This window comes from Lynx canadensis, chromosome C2 (genome assembly GCF_007474595.2).
Source record: "Lynx canadensis isolate LIC74 chromosome C2, mLynCan4.pri.v2, whole genome shotgun sequence".
NCBI lineage: Eukaryota > Metazoa > Chordata > Mammalia > Carnivora > Felidae > Lynx > Lynx canadensis.
In genome coordinates this window covers 75,790,337-75,809,731 of record NC_044311.2, presented here as the reverse complement: position 1 = coordinate 75,809,731, position 19,395 = coordinate 75,790,337, and the positions used below count along the sequence as shown (strand labels likewise).

The following is a 19,395-nucleotide window of genomic DNA, read 5'->3' as shown; positions in this document are numbered from 1 at the left end:
CATGAAGACATTACAGAAAACAGTATCAAGTGGCTATTGAGGGCTTCCCCCTCCCCTCCCCACCACAGGTGCACATACACCACAGGTAGTAAGTGAAGTGTAAGATCCTGGGGAGCAGGAGAAGTGCCGGGCGGGGGGTCAGGACAGCGGGGCTCTGGGTCTAGCTCAGCTCCTCACTCATCGTGGTTTTTGGTTTGTTGTTTATTTTTATCTTTTCAAACAATTGACTTATGTTGAGTCACAAGGCCTGTCCGGCCCTATCCTGGTTATCATGATCAGTAAATCAATGCAGACAGAGACTTGTCTAATATTTAAATACAAATGATGGACCTTAAAAAAGATGATCTTTAGGGGCGCCTGGGTGGCTTAGTCGGTTAAGCATCTAACTTCTGCTCAGGTCATGATCTCACGATTCATGAGTTCGAGCCCCACTTCGGGCCATGTGCTGACAGTGCAGAGCCTGCCTGGGATTCTCTCTCTCCCTCTCTCTCTGCCCTTCTCCTACTTGTGAGTGCTCTCTCTCTCTCAAAATAATAAACCGTTTTAAAAAGGTGACATTTAAGAAGGATATATTTAAAGGCACTTTGGAGTTGAAAAAAGAAGATGTATTTACATTTAAACTTAATTTAAGTATAAAAAATGTGGGCTGTTAATTGACCATCACCTCATAGTGAGCTAACCTGAATACATTACAGTGACAAAAGTTAATGCAATTTTAGGTTGAATAGAAATACAGTGTTCAGAGCAAGGAAGCTATTTTAGTTTTACTGCTTGGTTTCTCGATTAAATCTTCAGGAACATTGTGTCCAGTTCACACGCTTATTTATCAGTGGTCATCAGGAGGAGGTGGCCACTCAGAAGTGTCCAGCAGTGGGTTAGGCAGCTTTGTTAAGTAGTGAATTCATTGCCAATAGAATGGAATAAATGGATGCTAACTGGATATCTGCCAAGCATGTTTTAGGCAAGGTGACTGCCCACGGTCCTTTCTGGCTCTCTCACTCTGTGGTTTCATAATTTTATTTCTGAGAGTCCACTCTTTCTTCAGCCCCTGACTCTGGTGTCTTTACCTGTGTGTGTTAGTTTGAAAAGAGCATTCTTGCTCATTATGGACTTAGGCAAGTTATACAGTAAATGTGAAAGCAATGAGTTAGATTTGTAAAAATATGACTTAGGAGCTAGCTCTGAGGATAGTTCGCAATGTCTTGGGCAGTGGTAATATCTTTAAGGTCAGTGCAAAGCTTCTCAGAATTGCTTATATGTTTTAAAAAAATAGGGGTGCCTGGGTGGCTAAGTTGGTTAAGCATCCTACTCTTGATTTTGGCTCAGGTCTTGGTCTCACGTCTCATGGGATTGAGCCCTAAGTTGAGCTTCATGCTGACAGCATGGAGCCTACTTGGGATTCTTTCTTTCTCCGTGTCACTCTACCCCTCCCCTGCTCGCATGCATGCACACTTTCTCCCCTTTCTCTCTGTCTCAAAAATAAACATTAAAAAACCCTGCATACACAAAACGCACCACTTTGTTGTCATACTTCCTATTCCGTGGTCTTCAGTACTCTAGGGTTGCTCTGTAATAAAGGTCGCAGTTTTGCAAATATTTAAGAAAATCATTCTGCCTACCAAAGTTGTATTTCACTCACTTTCTCTCAATCATCCTCACTGCTTTTTGTGTGAAAGCCTTTACCCAGCACTGACATACAGTAGGCACTGTGGTAAACCTGAGTTCTTTTTTAATTCTCCATTACTGTGGTAGTCTTTTCTGTAATTACCTGGGCAGGAAATAAACAACACGCAGGTAAGCAAACAAAACTGCTGATTGCAGATGCAGTTACTCTGCTCATTCCTTTTAGATGTAAGATGTTTGCAAGAAAATCAGGACTAAGGCAGAAGATGATCACTGCACTGATATGTAGGGACTGCTTTCTGTTAGATTTGTTCCTATGACTTGATCCCATTCAGGCTTGTATACCAGCATTAATGGTAATAATTGATAGTCACGTTGACCTAGGTTTTATATATAGGTGCTAAAGAGTTGGGGTTTTTTTTTTTAATGCTATTATTTATTTATTTTTAAGTGTTTATTTATTTTTGAAAGAGAGACAGAGCACAAGCAGGGGAGGGGCAGAGAGAGAGGGAGGAAGACACAGAATCCAAAGCAGGTTCCAGCTCTGAGCTGTCAGCCCAGAGCCCAACATGGGGCTCAAACCCACAGACTGTGAGATCATGATCTGAGCCAAAGTCAGATGCTCAACTGACTGAGCCAGCCAGACACTCCTTAATGCTTGTTTATTTTTGAGAGAGAGGGAGAGAGAGAGAGCGCACGCTCATGTGCATGCTAGTGGGGGAGGGGCAAGGAGAGAGGTGGGCAGAGGATCCGAAGCAGGCTCTGCCCAGACAGTAGACAACCCGATGCAGGTCTCGAGCTCATGAACGAACCATGAGACCGTGACCTCAGCGAAAGTTAGACACTTAACCAACTGAGCCACCCAGGCACCCCAAAGAGTGTTTTAACCCTGTGTGGGCTGAAGACCTACCAAGTCTTTGGTGACAGAGGAGCAAATTGGCTTGCTTTTCAGCAATTGGCTTGCTTTTTATCTTAGAAATCCGAGAGGAGGAACGTCGGATATTGGAAAAAGCTGGATATTTTCAGAGCATCACTGTTGGTGTAGCTCCCATTGTGATGGTGATTGCCAGCGTGGTGACATTCTCTGTTCACATGACCCTTGGCTTTGACCTGACGGCAGCACAGGTCGGTGAGCCCTCAGGGCTTGGGAAAATTTTAGAAATACCACATATAGAGATACTCTGGTCCTCTTGTTTCTGGATTTGGAGGTGCCCCCAATAATCAGAAGGTATTTTTCTTTTATGTGATTAAGCTGAGAAGTAAGAAGAGTAAAGACTCAGGTCTAAGCACAAATAAAGTTATGGGTTATTTTTAAGTCAACCCAACTTCAGATTTAATTGTGAAAATACAGATCATCCTTTGGTTCAGATTTACTGAGAATTTTAATTGAAGTCTCATAAAAGCTCTACCTTTAAAAAAAGCATATGTGACTCATACCAACTTGACAGTCAAGTTTCAGCCTCCTTTAAACCTGAAAGGAAAGTGATGATGTCTTGTTATTTTTTCCTATTTTCAGGCTTTCACAGTGGTGACTGTCTTCAATTCCATGACTTTTGCTTTGAAAGTAACACCATTCTCTGTAAAATCCCTCTCGGAAGCATCGGTTGCTGTTGACAGGTTTAAGGTGAGTGGCTCCCTTCCCCTCCTCCATGTCAGGAGCCATCCCTGGCAAAGCTCACCGCTGCCTTTATTCCAATGGGCCACACAAGGCTGGCTGCACTTGGTTTTTCACCTTTTGGCAAGTTGGTAAGAAAGAGGGTAGTGGAGGAGAGTGAATTAAGGGACGAGACTAGTTACCTTTTCAAGTGAACCTGAAATTTACCTTTTATTGATGACCCACCTAGTTCTGGGCTCCCAGGATTTGTGTTCCCCTTCAGAGCTGAGCCTTTCTTCCTGGCCCTTATATGGGTATATGTCGTAACTTCCTAGGCCTTTCAGTGATTCATACCTGGAAGATCAGAAATGTTATGTGACTGTCAGCTTTTCTTCACCTCAGTCTAACGTCTACCTCTACCAAAATGCTGTTGTCATTTTGTTTGGTCAATACGCTAAGCCTTTTTTTGATACTTTTTTTCCCTGCCCTGTAGTTGCCACTCATGATGCAGGGAATGCAGTGATATGGGAATAGTCATAAAATGAGACCACGTTGCAAAGTGCAACTAAGGAGATAGCAGGGTTTTTCTGGGGGTGGTTAGTTGATCATGCCTCAGTTGTGTTCTTTGTGCCTTCAGAATAATACAAAGAGATGAGATATGTTGAGGAGGGTAGAGGGATATTTGAAAATCATGGTTAATACTTTTTGAAAAAGGAACAGCACCTGTGTGGGCTGCAATTCCTTGACAATGCCCCTGCGTGGAGTAGCTTCTGGACTCCTGCTAAGCCTTCTTGGCTAGTGAGAACAATGCAAAAGCAATGTTTGTTGCTTGAAGGTTTGAGGCTCAGATGTTTGAGGCATTGATATCCTCACCTTAGATATTCAGGAGAAAACAAATTTGGCATGATGGAGAATATGAAGAATGGAATATAGCTTTCTGTGATTTATTTATATCCTATTTGTTTACAGTTAACAAGGCGAATTTTGTTTGGGCAAGAAAGCCAGTCCTCAAGAATGCATCCCCAGCTCTGTGCCCTCCCTCATTCCAGCCTGGCTGCTAGAAGGCTAAGAGCCAGAGCTATATAAAAGAAATGGTCTAATTATAATCAGAGCTTTATTTTGCCCAATCTACAGTATCTAGTCTTGGAAGAAAGTAAATGTTTTGACCATAAGTTTGTCCCTCTGTCCTTGTTAGTGGATGGATTTGGTAGCATCTTGGATGAAAGAATAAGAGTTTATAGTATAGGTTTGTCCTGCCCATGTTTTTCAAGAGCTTTCTTGTCTTCATTTACTGGTGAGGACTTGGTATTAGCAGGTGGCTTTTCGCATCATAGCTCCTTCCTCTATCCAGGGAACTTCAGAGTTAATAACAGAAGCAAAATCACTCACAGCTGTATTATATGCCCCATGAGACTTCAGTTCCATTCTGTCTTATTCTTCTTAGCAGTCTCCTCCAGCCCTTCCTCTCTCTCACCCTTCCCTTACCCCTCCTTCTCCTTCTTCCAGGAGGAGGATAACATGTAGAAAGGCAGTAAGAAGCCACCCTGTGACTTTTCTGATAAGATAGTCATCAGTATAGGGTTGCCAGTTTTAGCAAATGAAAAGACAAGACACCCAGTTAGTTAATAACTGCATGGGACATGCTTATACTATAAAATTACTCAATGGTTGTATAGAGTCAAAATTTAACTAGGTGTCCTGTATTTTATCTGGCGACCCTCTGTCCCCTCTTCAGCTCAATAGATACATTCCAAGTGAATGAGGGTTGTGTTTTTAAAAAAAATTTTTTTTTTCAACGTTTATTTATTTTTGGGACAGAGAGAGACAGAGCATGAACGGGGGAGGGGCAGAGAGAGAGGGAGACACAGAATCAGAAACAGGCTCCAGGCTCTGAGCCATCAGCCCAGAGCCTGATGCAGGGCTCGAACTCACGGACCGCGAGATCGTGACCTGGCTGAAGTCGGACGCTTAACCGACTGCGCCACCCAGGCGCCCCGAGGGTTGTGTTTTGATACTGTCCTATGATAAAGTTGAGGTTTATGGGTTTGGTGTTTTGTTTTGTTTTGTTTTGTTAATGTTTATTTATTTATTTTGAGAGAGAGCACATGTGCAAGGGAAGGGCAGAGGGAGAAGGAGAGAATCCCAAGCAGGCTCCGCACCTGCAGCACAGACCCCAACACCAGGTTTGATCTCATGAACTGTGAGATCATGACCTGAGCTGAAATCAAGAGTCAGACGTTCAACTGACTGAGCCACCCAGGCACCCCGAGGTCTATGGTTTATGTACCTCTAAGAGTCTGTTGTCCTGGTAGGTGCCAGTTCAGATAGATATAAATTCAAGTGTTATGAGGCCCTTGTGTGCCTCAGCATGTCTCAGGAGGAGGCAGGCTGCAGGGAGCCCATGGGAAGGAGATGTGGGGAAGGAGCTGTGCAAACTAGAGGCAAAGGCTTATTTTTTTAATCGTCCTTTGAGGCCTGAAAGAGCCTTTTAATATTTCCTTAGGGGAGAGCAATGGTGGGAGATCTGTCAGCATATGGGTGTACTCTGTGAAGGTGGTCAAGATATTTGGCATGTTCTTAGTTCAGTCTTTCTAGAAGGCTCTGAACAAATGAAACCAGCTGTTTTTGGAAATTAAACCTAAGGTTGATCAAGAGTGAAGACTATCGAGGATATTTAGAACCGTGACACTTCTGGGAAGATTGGAGATTAGGAATGGATAGGAGGTGTTGGAATCAAAGGAAGGAAAAGAGGAAGCTACACGTTTAAGATCCAGGGGAAAGGGCTCGCTCTAAGGGAAGGGGATTATATGTTACATTTAATAACACCGGCAAAAGGGTGCCTGGGTAGCTGGGTCAATTAAGCATCTGACTCTTGATTTCAGCTCAGTTCATATGATCTCACAGCTTTGTGAGTCTGACCCTGCGTCGAGCTCTGTGCTGACAGTGTGGAGCCTGCTTGGGATTCTCTCTCTCTCTCTGCCCCTCCCCCCACTCTTTCTCTGTCTCTTTCAAAATAAATTAATTAATTAAAAAAAATACCCACAAACTTTAAAATAGTTGGGGGTTCTCAGTAAATAAGCAGAATCCTGACCCTGAAAGTCACCTTTTTCTCTAAAGGTGCTTTCTTTCTTTGTAATGTTTAACCTTTTTTTATTAAAAAAATTATTTTTATCATATTGGAAATCCAACTGGGATAGCATTCTGTGATCTCCAGTTTAAGAGAGCTGTCAGAAGTGGATTCAAAATCATGGGCACATATAAGGTTTATTGCAGTTAGTATTTTGAATCTAATTTCAGAAACACTCAGCTTTTCAATCATTCCTCTTTTCTTCCCCTAGCATAACTCAGAGGGTCTCTGGGAATAAGTGGGAGGAAAATCTTGTTGTTTCCCAAGGATGTTTCTGAGGGAGGAGATAGCCTTCACTTCCTCCCAAGTCTGTTCCTTTGGTTGTTTGAACCCTCTCAAGTTTCTAGGCAGGATTTTGAAGACATGAGAACTTGTTGCCAAGAAGAGGCATTCTGCCTGTGATATAGGCTTAGGTACTCCCTTCCGACCCATCAAGCTAGGCGTGGTCGTGATCTCAGCTCCTTCTTCCCGCCAGACATGAGCCATGTTGTAGGTGAGGGAAGAACATAGGCTTTGAGGTTCCACAGGAGTGTTCTGGAAGGGGAACAGAGTGGTGAGGGTCTGTCTGTTCAGGAGAGAAGCATGCCTTTTGGTTTTTCTGCTTGCATTTTACTACCTGCTGTTTGGCAAGTCATGGGTGAGAACGAGGGGCTGTAGACAGGTTAGTTAATTGTGCTTTGGCCACGATAGATTGGTAGAAAGGAAAAGGTAGGTTAGGATGTGACTGGCAGTGTGGAGCGCTGGGCCATTGAGACGGCTGCTGTCCCTTCTGAGGGTGTCCCCACACCCCTGTGACCTCTCGATGGGCCTGAGGCTGGGCTACACTAATGAGCTACCTTTTGCCCTTCAGCTTCCTTCCACTGTATAGCCTGATGTGTTTTGCTACGTGAGTGTGCGCCCTAGGCTTGTCCCCCTGGTCTTGATCCAGTGTCTCATCTTTGCACCTCTCTCACAACTCCTATCAGAGTTTGTTTCTGATGGAAGAGGTTCACATGATAAAGAAAAAACCAGCCAGCCCTCACATCAAGATAGAGGTGAGAAATGCCACCTTGGCATGGGACTCCTCCCACTGCAGTGTCCAGAACTCACCCAAGCTGACCCCCAAAACGAAAAAAGACAAGAGGGCTGCCAGGGGCAAGAAAGAGAAGGTGAGACAGCTGCAGCGCACTGAGCAGCAGGCGGTACTGGCAGAGCAGAAAGGCCACCTCCTCCTGGACAGCGACGAGAGGCCCAGTCCTGAGGAGGAGGAGGGCAAGCACATCCACCTGGGGATCCTCCGCTTGCAGAGGACCCTGTACAACATCGACCTGGAGATCGAAGAGGTAAGCCCTCCGCCTCCCCCGTTCCCCACCTGCGCTCCATCCATCTGCAGGTGTCTGCGGGTGTCTCTTCCGGCCGGAGTAGGCAGCTGCTTTCCTTATAGCAAAGTCCTCTGTGGCTGGGGACTCATTTTGAGCTAAAGAGCAAATCTGGCCAGCTCCAACTCTACAAAGGCATATTTAGGCATCTAACAATAGAAATTAATATCAACTGATCTCATGAGATGCTCATTTTACAAGCAAGGAAATGAAGCATTCAAGTGGATTTTCCAAGATCTTGCTCTGAATAGATTCTAGTTGTTAGAGTTGTGTGTGAGCTGTAATAATTATTTCTGGTTATTATAACTCTGGGTGAACTTCTCATTACCACCAAGCTGTGCATAGCACAGAACCTGGCCCATAGGAAGAACTCTCAGTGCTACTATTAGTGACAAATCTATTGTAATTTTTTATCTATTTGTATACCCTTATGGAAGTATAATTAACAGCCAATGTTAAATTCGTTTCAGGTGTACAACGTATTGATTCTGTAATTGTTTATTTTTAATGTAAATGAAGGATCATTATGGTGTATGATGTCACAGCCCAGGTAGCACAGGACTAGAGTCTCTCAGAGCGGTTCCTGCACAGAGTGGCTGGAACAGACTCCACTTCAGGGCTCTGCAAATACAGTCTATGACTGGTTCCCACCAGCACCATATTGAAGGGTGCACCATTTAGAGGGTCTGAGATGTGTGTGTGTGTGTGTGTGTACATACATACATATATATACACATACATACATTCATCAGCCATTTTTTTGAGTGCCAGCCTTCTGCCAGACACTGTTGTGGGGCTGGGGCTATAGCAGTGGAAAACCAAACCAACAAAAGTCCCTGTGCTCTTGGAACTTATGTTTTAGTGGGCAAAGACATAATAAACAAGTAAAATATATGGTATTTCAGGTGGTGATAAAGGCTGTGTGAGGAAGATTGTGAATGCTGGGGCCTGGAGCAGGTGTGGTTACGATTTTAACAGCCTGCCTGAGGGAAGGCCTCATTTAAAAACTAATATATGAGCAAAAGGCAGGAGGGAGGTGGCGGACTGAGCCATATGGATATCTGGAGGAAGAAGAACATTCCAGGCAGAAGGAACAGAAGCACAAAGGCCCTGAGTCTGCAGTGTACTGAGTGGCACAGGAGAAAATAGTAGATGCTGAGGGCAGAGAGGCAGCTGGGGTGTCTGAGCCTCCTTACAGGACTTTGGCTTTACTCTGAGTGGGAGAGAATCCATTGGAGGCTTTGGAGAAGAATGATATGATCTGACTCATGTATGAAGAGAAATATTTTAGCCTCTGGAGTCAAAAAAGTGTGTAGGGAAACAAGAAAGGAGACCAGTTAACCCAGAAGTGTCTCTTGGACCAGGGGTGGTGGTGAGACTTTACCTACATAACTGGAGGTGGGGAGCAGTGGGTTTTAATGCAGTGTGTATCAAAGTCAGCCACCGACTAACGTATGCTACACAGACCCAGAGATAGACTCTGAGAACAAAAAGCTCCCAGCTGTTGAAAGATATAAACAAGAGCAGGAGATGGTCCTTAGTGAAAACACCTGAAACCACTAGTGTAGTTTATCACTGGAGGCCACTGACATCAGTTCTTTACTTCAGTTAACTCTTGACAACAGACTTCTCATTTAATAATGATTTTGATTAGTGCGGCAGCTCTGTTACATTTCCAAACAGCCCTGTTAGAGGATTACTCCTCATATTCAAGCTGAAATGTACTCTTCTACTTTCTTTTGATCTTCATTCTGCCCTTTTAGAGCCCACTTTCACATGACAGACCTTTAGCTATTTGGAGAGGGATACCTTAATTCTTCCGGCCCCCCTCTTCAGGGAGGGGAAGGGAAGTTAATATTTGTCTGCACCCCGGGCGTGCACTTCCTTGTTGATATCTCTGTTAGTCGCCATTTAGTCTTGGGAACAGGGTTTTGTTTGTGTAAACCTAATTGACTTGAGCAGAGATTGAACCCGTGACTTGGTCTCCTCATGACCACTAGGCTGTAATCTTTCAAACTCCAGGACAGCGTCAAAAACTTTGTCCAACATACTTTGTCCGAGACAAAGATACTTTGGTTGTACAAAGTACTTGGTTCTACAAAGTTAACACCTTTCCTCCAGTTGCTCAAAGCCTAGTGAGAGACAGACGGTGTTAGTGTAAGTAACCAGACGTCGATCACACACTTGGCAGGTTCTAATGGAGCTGGGGTTCACAGCGAGACCTGTCTGCCTCCAGAATCCCTGTTCTTCTACATACCACTCTTCCTTCCTTTGCTGCGAGGCTTGAGCCAATGCAGGGTTGCTAAATAAGTGACCTTTTCAAAATCACCAGTCTGCCCTTGAAAAGTTTTAGCACCACCTGTCGAGAACTCATTATTTTGCCTGAGGATATTCAGTTCATCACAGGCTTTTTTTTCCCCCATTTTTAAGTAGGATTGATGGTATCAATATTCTTCAGATTCTTGGAAATGTTTTGTAGAAAAATGGAAACAACAGTGCAAATAGTTTTTATTGAAAATTTTATAGACCCTAGAGGAAAAAAATCGTATAAAATGAAAATCAACAAAATAATTTTTTAAGAGTCCTGCCCTTATTTCCAAAAACAACAGCAAAAATAATCAAAAAACATGGGTTGCCAAAAGAAGTAGGAAAGAGGCTGAGCCTTTCTAAAAGTGATGTGGGAGACCTTCATGTGTGCGGCATATTTAATTTTTCTAAAAGGCTTACACATCTGTTACCTCCGTGTATCCCCACAGAAACCCTAGGAAGTAGGTGGCTGACAGGGAGGAAACAGAGGTAAGTGACATGCAGAGTCATCAGGATGATAGTTCCCATACTGTTGGCCTGTCGTTAATGTCTTTTTCCTTGAAGAAATCAGCAGTCCCTAGAGATAAGTGGTCAGTGGTCCTGTAATGACCCTCCTTTCTCTGTGTGCTTTGTGCAGGGTAAACTGGTTGGAATCTGTGGCAGTGTGGGAAGTGGAAAAACCTCTCTCATTTCAGCCATTTTAGGCCAGGTAATATTTTGTTATTGTCCTTGGCATTTTCTGCTTCTTTCTCTGGAATTGGCTTAACAAGAGTCTTGGGGAAAATGAACTACTTTTCTCGAAGAGAGGAAAGGCAGAAACAAAATGAACCCTTGGTCTGCGTTATGCCCCCTGCCCCCACCCCCACATTTCCACCCCTTAATGGTGTTGCATCTGGAAGCGGGCTCAGTGCACGCCTGACGAATGACTGGTTGATGTCTAGCTGGAGTCCTCTATTTCTCCTGCCTTCTTTTACTCGGCATGTATTTATTAAGTGGCATATGATGCCAGATGGTGTGTTAGGAGATGTCAGATATAAGAGGTGAACAAACCGAATACTGCCCACAAGCTGAAGAAGCTGGGCAGACCAGCCTTACGGGACTCCCTGTCAGAGAGATTGATATCAGGATTTGATCTAGAAGCAAAGCTGCACTCCTTTTTCAACCTAACTGTGGAAAGAATTATGCCCTCAAGGAGCTGGTGGTCTAGTTGAGGAGCTATGCCTTCCAGACCCACAGCCTAGCCCAGGGCAGAGAGTGAATGGTTTATCGGGAGGCCAGCCCAGGGCTGTCAGGGGCAAAGGTCATCCAGCTAAGACAAATTATCTTTTACTGTGTTTTAAAACCAAATAATAGGGAAAAAACACAAGGTGCTTCCACCTGCTTTTAATCTTGAATTGAACCAGCTTGACTTACAAGGTTGAGATAAGGATAAACTTGAGCTTATTCTTACCTGCAGGTGGATGAGGTCCAATGAGTCATTTATCCATATTGAGGAGATTAAACTCATGTGAGATGGAGTTGGGGAAGAGTGTTTTGTAGCGTCCAGTTATGGAATATTTTGTCTTGTTGAGTGTCACTGTCACAGTTGGTAGAGCGTGGCTCTACCTCGAGAGCCGTGGTACCTAGTGTGGTCTGAGGAAGGCTGCGTTCACATCATCTGGAATGACAACCCTCTCACCCCTCTGCTGTATGAGACTCTACTGATTGGGCTCAGCCCTTGGTCTTTGTAAAAAACCAAAACCTCTCCTAGATGTTCTGATAACTTAGGGGTCAGATTTAAGGGTCAATGATGAGAGACACAGAGGAAATGAAGGGGGCAGGGGGCAGTGGTGTTGAGTGGTTAGGTTGAAAGCAGAGTGGGGCTTTGCTTTTAGACCAAATCTCTGACAGCGATCTCTCTGACAGGGAGGCTGGTAAAGCTGGTGGCCCTGGCTTCTTTGGAGTTGAACTCTGTGTTGGCAGTCTGCAGTGTGGGTGTGGAGTTTCTGCGGTAGACCCTCCGTGGGTTTCGGAACACTTTGGGTGCATAGCGGCATGCTTACCAGTTTCTGGGCAGTTAATACCACTGTTATGGTCTGTGGTGGGTGCACCTCTCTCCATACACTGTCTGCTAACAGTTTTGAGAGGACAAGCTTCGATGTGCAGGCTGGCTAATGAACCTTTGTTTCAAGCTATAACATCCCTAACTCAAGACAGATGTCTACTGCCAGTCCCAAAAGGAACCCCGAAAGAGGATAAAATGGATAAATCATATCAATCACTGTGAGTGAAAACACAACTCGAAACACATGGCTCATCATGCAGTGCCTTCGTGTTGAACGAGAGGGTCCATCCTCATCGTATGGATACTCTGCAATACTAGTTCATGTCTAACAAATTTTTTTCCTTTTGGACCTCATTTTACAGAAGCAGCTGGTTTAGCCAACAGCCTGGAGTAATTAATTTTATAGATGAATTGGCCTGCCCCGGTCTTGAGGCAGGGACTAGCTCTAAATCCTTACAGCATCCTCCCCAGGGGAATTCTGAAAGGACCTTCCACTCTAGTGCTTCCCTTAGTTAAAACAGTTTGCAGTTAGGGAGACAGGATATCGAGTAGCTTATGGGTTGCTGAATGAAGTGTTTGTTCATTCAGGTCATGGGTTATGCTGGGTTCCCATCACACATAAGCAAGGAGAACTTTGATTTTCTTTGCTGCTGTAGCTCTCTCTGTGGAACAAAGGTGAGGTCTGGATTTGGGTCCAAAAGCATCCAGGAAGATTGCCAAAACTTTGAACTCCATTGTGCAATGTGGGGGGTTCTGTTGGCTTAGGGTGGTGTTTTTGCATCATGATGCCATTGGATGGTGTCTGTCTCCCTAGATGACACTTCTAGAGGGCAGCATTGCAGTCAGTGGAACCTTCGCTTATGTGGCCCAGCAGGCCTGGATCCTCAATGCCACTCTGAGAGACAACATCCTCTTTGGGAAGGAATTTGATGAAGAAAGGCAAGGAATGTTTGGTTTCTCTCATGCTTTCCCATCTTGGCCGTGTGAGACTCAAGGCAGCCCAAGGCAGCAGGCTCTACTCCAAACATGTCCCTGATGCTTAGTCTCTTTATGTCCTTCAGATACAACTCTGTGCTCAACAGCTGCTGCCTGAGGCCTGACCTGGCCATTCTTCCCAACAGTGACCTGACTGAGGTACAGGCCTTCTGCCCCTGTTGGGGCAATGTGTTTAACAGAGAGGATTCTGGAAGATGGGTTGCGGGGCTGTGCCAGAACCATCTACTAGTAATGCATCTTAAATGCAGGAGTACCCACACAGGGAGTTTTGCTTTCATTGACACTTTATGTTAGGAAAGCATGTGTTCCTTAGGGCGGGGTTATCAACACTACTTGTTTTAAACGTATAAATATTTTATATGTCATTTGAATTTTTTCCCTATCTGCATAGCATTTTATTTATTTATTTTTTATTTAAATCCAAGTTAGTTAACATATAGTGTAATAATGGTTTCAGGAGTAGAATTTAGTGATTCATCACTTCCATATAACACCCAGTGCTCATCCCCACAAGTGCCCTCCTTAATGCCCATCGCCCATTTAGCCCATCCCCCCACCTAATACCCCGCCAGCAACCCTCAGTTCTCTGTATTTAAGAGTCTGTATGGTTTATCTCCCTCTCTGTTTTTATCTTAGTTTTGCTTCCCTTCTCCTATGTTCATATGTTGCATTTCTCAAATTCCACTTATGAGTGAAATCATATGATATCTTTCTCTGACTTGTTTCGCTCAGCATAATACCCTCTAGTTCCATCCACATTGTTGCAAATGGCAAGATTTCATTCTTTTTGATCACCGAGTAGTATTCCATTGTATATGTATATTATATATACATCTTCTTTACCTGTTCATCAGTCAATGGACATTTGGGCTCTTTCCATATTCTGGGTAGTGCTGCTATAAACATTGGGGTGCATGTGCCCCTTCAAATCAGCATTTTTGTATCTTTTGGATAAATACCTAGTAGTGCAATTGCTGGATCGTGCAATTTTTTGAGGAACCTCCATCCTGTTTTCCAGAGTGGCTGCACCAGTTTCCGTTCTCACCAGCAGTGCCAAAATGGTTCCCCTTTCTCTGCTTCCTCGCTAACATCTGTTGTTGCCTGGGTTGTTAATTTTAGCCATTCTGTATGTCATACAAATTTTAAACAAAATCCCATTGTTGGTTCAGAGTTCGTTTTCCACACTATTCATTTAAAAAACCATAAGTCAAGCATGTGCTTGTTGAGCTTCTCTGAACTTCATTCTGCCAACCAGAATCCTGTATATCCTTACTGATATACAGTCTGCAGAGAGCCCTTTTCAATTAGAAAGAAAGAGGCCTTAGCACAAAGGCCTCTTTCTTTGGCTCTCTGCCCTGGAGCAGTTTGCAGAGGTGAGTCTTTGGAACTGGCTTGTGTCCTTCCCTGTTGATATTTGTCTCCCATGACCTACCCTGGAGGTCTTTGGGGCTGCACTTTTTTTCATCTGACTTGAGTTAAATCCTTCAAACCAGAATGGTTTCTTTAGTTCACTGGTACTCAAATCTTAGTTCCCGGATTCATAGTGGATCAGCAGCAGCAGTGTTACTGGGAACTTGTTAGCAATGCAGATTCTTACACCTCACCCCACGCCTACTGAATCATAGGCGCAGGGTCCAACCATCTGTTTTAACAAGCCCTGCAGGTGATCTGATACATGCTCAAATTTGAAACCTCTGAATTCAATGAATGGTTAAGTACAGAGCCAGTTACCATTTGACAATTGATTTATTCACGTGTTCATGTGCCAGCTACATAGACAGAAACGGCTGGGCACTGGGGATATAAAGCAATAGGAGAATGATCTATACCCTCAAAAAGCTTATAGCTGGGAGGATGAGATACTTGAATAGGCACAAAATAAGCTGATGAAAGAGTCCCCTTTCAAAACTTAAAAAAAATTTTTTTAATTAAAAAAAGAAAAAAGTCACCCCCTTTTTGGGTAGTAGTAGAGAAGAGGGTGGGAGATGTTTCACAGAGGAGAGGATGTCAGAACTGAGCAGATATGGTAACAGAAAAGGCATGACAGTAGTCGTGAGGGTTCAGATACACACGCAATTTAAAATGGCTTAGATCCCAGAGAGTAGAAGAGAGGGTTGGCGGTGGAGCCAGGTGGCAAAGGGCCTGCCTTCTGTGACATGTTTGTTTAGATTTTATTTCTTAGGGCTCTTGAAAAAGAGGTTTTTCTTTTCTTTTAATGTTTATTTATTTATTATTATTTTTTTCAACGTTTATTTATTTTTGGGACAGAGAGAGACAGAGCATGAACGGGGGAGGGGCAGAGAGAGAAGGAGACACAGAATCGGAAACAGGCTCCAGGCTCTGAGCCATCAGCCCAGAGCCTGATGCGGGGCTCGAACTCACAGACCGCGAGATCGTGACCTGGCTGAAGTCGGACGCTTAACCGACTGCGCCACCCAGGCGCCCCCCTTAATGTTTATTTATTTTAGTGAGAGAGAGACAGAGACAGAGAGTGAGCAGGGGAGGAGTAGAGAGAGAGGGAGACACAGAATTTGAGGTAGTCTCCAGGCTCTGAGCTGTCAGCACAGAGCCCAACACGGGGCCTGAACCCACAGACTGTGAGATCATGACCTGAGCTGAAGTCTGACACTTAACTGACCGAGTCACCCAGGCGCCCCTTGAAAGGGAGTTTTAAGCGAGAGTGGGGCATGGTCAGCTTGTGTTTTGGAAAGATCTTTCTGCCCATAGATAATGGATTGGGATGGTATGTCAAGGGGGAGTGTAAAGCCAGAGGTAGTAAGGTTGAGTAGTAACCAGCTGGTTATGGGAGAGGAAGAGTCGTCTTCCTCTGGGCTGGCTTCCCCGGTTCTGGTGTGGGGCCTGGAGGATCAAGAGTTGCAGTTCATCCAGGTGGGGAATTCAGTAGAAGCAGCTGGTATGGATGGAACAGAGGAGCAGTGACTGGGGTGATCACTAAGTAAGGTACTGGACTTGAACTGGACGTTTCACTATGCTTTCTGGACTCCTGTAGATTGGCGAGCGAGGAGCGAACCTGAGTGGTGGACAGCGCCAAAGGATCAGCCTTGCCCGGGCCTTGTATAGTGACCGGGACATCTACATCCTGGATGATCCCCTCAGTGCCTTAGATGCCCATGTGGGCAACCACATCTTCAACAGTGCTATCCAGAAGCACTTAAAGTCTAAGACAGTTCTGTTTGTTACCCACCAGTTACAGGTATGGAGCATTCTTCCTCAGGCTGCTCACCTTGGCTTGGAAAATCAGAAACAGGGAGGTGGGCCTGGTCCAGGTACCTTCACAGGACTCCTTAGAGGTTCCTGGAGTCATCAGTGTTTATTTCCTCAGCAAATAGCTCCTGGCCCAATGTACCAATAAAACTCATTGTACTGGTGTACCAGATGGCCATCTGAATTAGAGATCCTTGGAGCATGTTAGCTTTTGCATGTAAATCAGCAAGTAAAAGGGCTAAGAGGAGTAGGCTAAAACTGGAGTTTGGGTATGAGATAGTTTGGAAAGCTTGTGTTAATATCTATATGCAAGTGGGAACTGTTTAAGGAAAACAAGCTCTTCTCCCTCTGTCATTCCAAGACAAGCAGCCACTTTGGAGAGCAGCTCCAGGATGTTGCCATCTGCTTTGCATATGTCGTCAAGTTTAGGGGGCTAATCCCCCATTCTGCAACAGAAAGTCTGTAATTGTATGCACTTCTGAGTGCAACAAAAGGGTGTGAAGTTTAATGCAAGGCTTATGTGGCTCCATCAGCAGATTTATGCCAAAAATGGGAGATGTTTTTTGAACTACGTCACAAGCCACAATAAACTAAAGCAAGGGTTCTCTCGCTCTTGATACTATTGACATTTGGGCCCAGAGAGCTCCTGGCCTCTATCCACTAGATAATAGCAGTACCCTGCCCCCAGTTGTAGCAACCAGAAAGGTTTCCAGATATTGCCAGATGTCCCCCGAGAGGCTCCGTTGCCTCCAGCTAAGAACCTCTGAACTAAGGTATAGGTATTGAATGTATTTGCACAAATCTCAGCAACACTGTGTTGTCCCTGCCTTTGTCCCCAGTACCTGGCTGATTGTGATGAAGTGATCTTCATGAAAGAGGGCTGTATTACAGAAAGAGGCACCCATGAGGAGCTGATGAATTTAAATGGTGATTATGCTACCATTTTTAATAACCTGTTGCTGGGAGAGACACCCCCAGTTGAGGTAAGATTCTCATGGTGTTTGTGTGTGCCTCCTCTTTTCTAGCAAGGGAGACACGACCGTAGCGATTGATGGAGAGATCTCAGCTGAACTCAGTGTCTGTCTTATTGGAAGGGGCCCTATTTTCTGGTGACCAGACTGCTGTGCTGGTTCACATACTGTTTCTACTCTAGAAGAGCAGGATTATGTGGCTGGTGAGCCAGTGTCTTCTGCCACTGAGAACTTATTAATAAGGCAATGACAGGGAGAAGGATATATGGGCTCAATGTTGTTCAGTCATAACTTAGCTTCATAAATGCGACCAATCCTGGTTGAAGCATTATGGAGCTCCTTTTTAAGAGAGAATAAGGAGTGAGGGAAGAGAAATTAAATATTGCATACATTTGAAAATGATCCGTGGTGCTTTGACTGCTGACTTGGCACTCACTAACTCACACCTACTGTGTCCCAATTACTGGATTAGACACATTATAGATGTCATCCCATTTAGTCATTTGCCACAGAGCTCTGTGGCAAAAGGGGATTATCCCCCACTTTTACAGCTGAGGGAATGGAAGATCTGAAAAGTTAAGCAGCTCACTAACAAGGGGGTGATTTGACTCCACGGTGCTGTTTCTGCCTTGCTACCCTGCCTCCTGTGGCAGCACAGAAAGATGGCGGCTTTCCATGGCTTTACTCCGGGCTCCAAGTTAGGCAAACACCAAAGATGTTGTTTTTCCTTCTTACCAACCTGCTCTCATATTGAACTCCTTATTCTGTGGTCACCTTGGGTCCTGGGGGTGCACTCAGGCTAGCCTAAAAGCAACTTCTTAGCTACCATTTTGATGTCTATGCATGATAAAAGCAGAGTTATTAGGGCCTTTTCTGGGAGTCCTATTTCAGTCTTTGGGTGTCATCCTCTTTGATTTCAGATACAGAAAAACTAATTGTTCGTGACCAATGTATTTTAGGCCTCTGGGGATAACTCAAGCATTTCAGAGTGTCACCAGGAACTTCTATAGAGATGCCAGAATCCAGATTTGGATTTTATGATCTCTCCTTATGAGTCTTAGGGTACTTTAGACTCTTCAGAAGTTTTCCTCCTCACTGTAGACATGGAGGGGAAAATGAGAGGGAGAGAAGTTAAAATAGGAAATGTCTGAGGAATAAAAGAATATTGAGAGTCAGTGTATTGCAGCAGAGAGAACATACTTCCAATATGTCACTTAACTTTCCTGAGCTTCGGTTTCCTCATCTTTTTTTTTTTTCTTTTTTTTTCTTCAAGTTTATTTATTATTTTCAGAGAGAGAGAGAGAGAGAGAGCATACACACAAGCAGGGGAGGTGCAGAGAGAGAGGGATTCCCAAGCAGGCCCCACACTGCCAGCATGGAGCCCGATGTGAGGAGCCCAATGGGGGCTCGAGCTCATGAGCCATGAGATCATGACCTGAGCCAAAACCAAGAGTCAGACGCTTAACCCACTGAGCCACCCAGGTGCCCCTGATGAGTGTTTATATTAAGTCCATTTGTGCCCTATTATGGGCAGTGCTTAGGGCTCGGCCCTGTGAACGTTGGTTATCACCATGAGTCCGACATCCTCTCCATCCCTGAGGGACTCACATTCTCCTAGGAAAGATCAATGCTCTTATGCTCTTACAGGGAACTGTAATACCAGGTCACATCTACAGCAGCATGCCTGGGAGAACAAGTGCCTGGGAGAACAGGGGAGAGGTGAGCTCTCTTCTGGAGGAGTCTAAGTTGCCTCCGGGAGGATATAAGATTTGAATCCCTCTGAATGGGAACAACTAACTGAGTTGGGATGAGGGGAGAGGCATTCCAAGTGAAGAACCCTGTGGACAGAGGTCCAGAAGTAGAGAATGGCAGTGTGGTGTGAGGAATGGTTTGAAATCCAATGTGGCTGTAGAGTAGAAGCCATGGGAATGGGAGAGAAACATGTAGAGTTAGGCTGGGGTGAGAATATGGAGGTTTTGCAAAATCAGGCTGAGAAGTTTGATTTTATCCTGTAGTAGCAGTGGAAAATGATCAGATCTATGATTTGATTTAGTAATGTGGAGATAAGAGGTGAGAGGAATGGAAATGACCCCAGCCCTAATACTTTGGGCAAGTTGGAGTGGCTGAGAACATTGGGGAGAGCAATGTCA

The 19,395-nt window shown here is 44.5% G+C and overlaps 1 protein-coding gene across 4 annotated transcripts in view; it reads left to right on the top strand.

Moving 5' to 3' along the window:
- The window catches only part of ABCC5 (ATP binding cassette subfamily C member 5), an 80,516-nt gene that overhangs the window by 31,472 nt on the left and 29,649 nt on the right, over nucleotides 1–19,395 (top strand). For all 4 annotated transcript variants that reach the window (XM_030330663.1, XM_030330662.1, XM_030330664.1 and 1 more), the window contains 8 exons: nucleotides 2,600–2,748; nucleotides 3,140–3,247; nucleotides 7,310–7,666; nucleotides 10,647–10,718; nucleotides 12,868–12,992; nucleotides 13,115–13,187; nucleotides 16,060–16,263; nucleotides 17,114–17,257. In XM_030330663.1, the coding sequence (XP_030186523.1) occupies nucleotides 2,600–2,748; nucleotides 3,140–3,247; nucleotides 7,310–7,666; nucleotides 10,647–10,718; nucleotides 12,868–12,992; nucleotides 13,115–13,187; nucleotides 16,060–16,263; nucleotides 17,114–17,257 (1,232 nt within the window). The remainder of the gene's footprint in view (nucleotides 1–2,599; nucleotides 2,749–3,139; nucleotides 3,248–7,309; nucleotides 7,667–10,646; nucleotides 10,719–12,867; nucleotides 12,993–13,114; nucleotides 13,188–16,059; nucleotides 16,264–17,113; nucleotides 17,258–19,395) is intronic.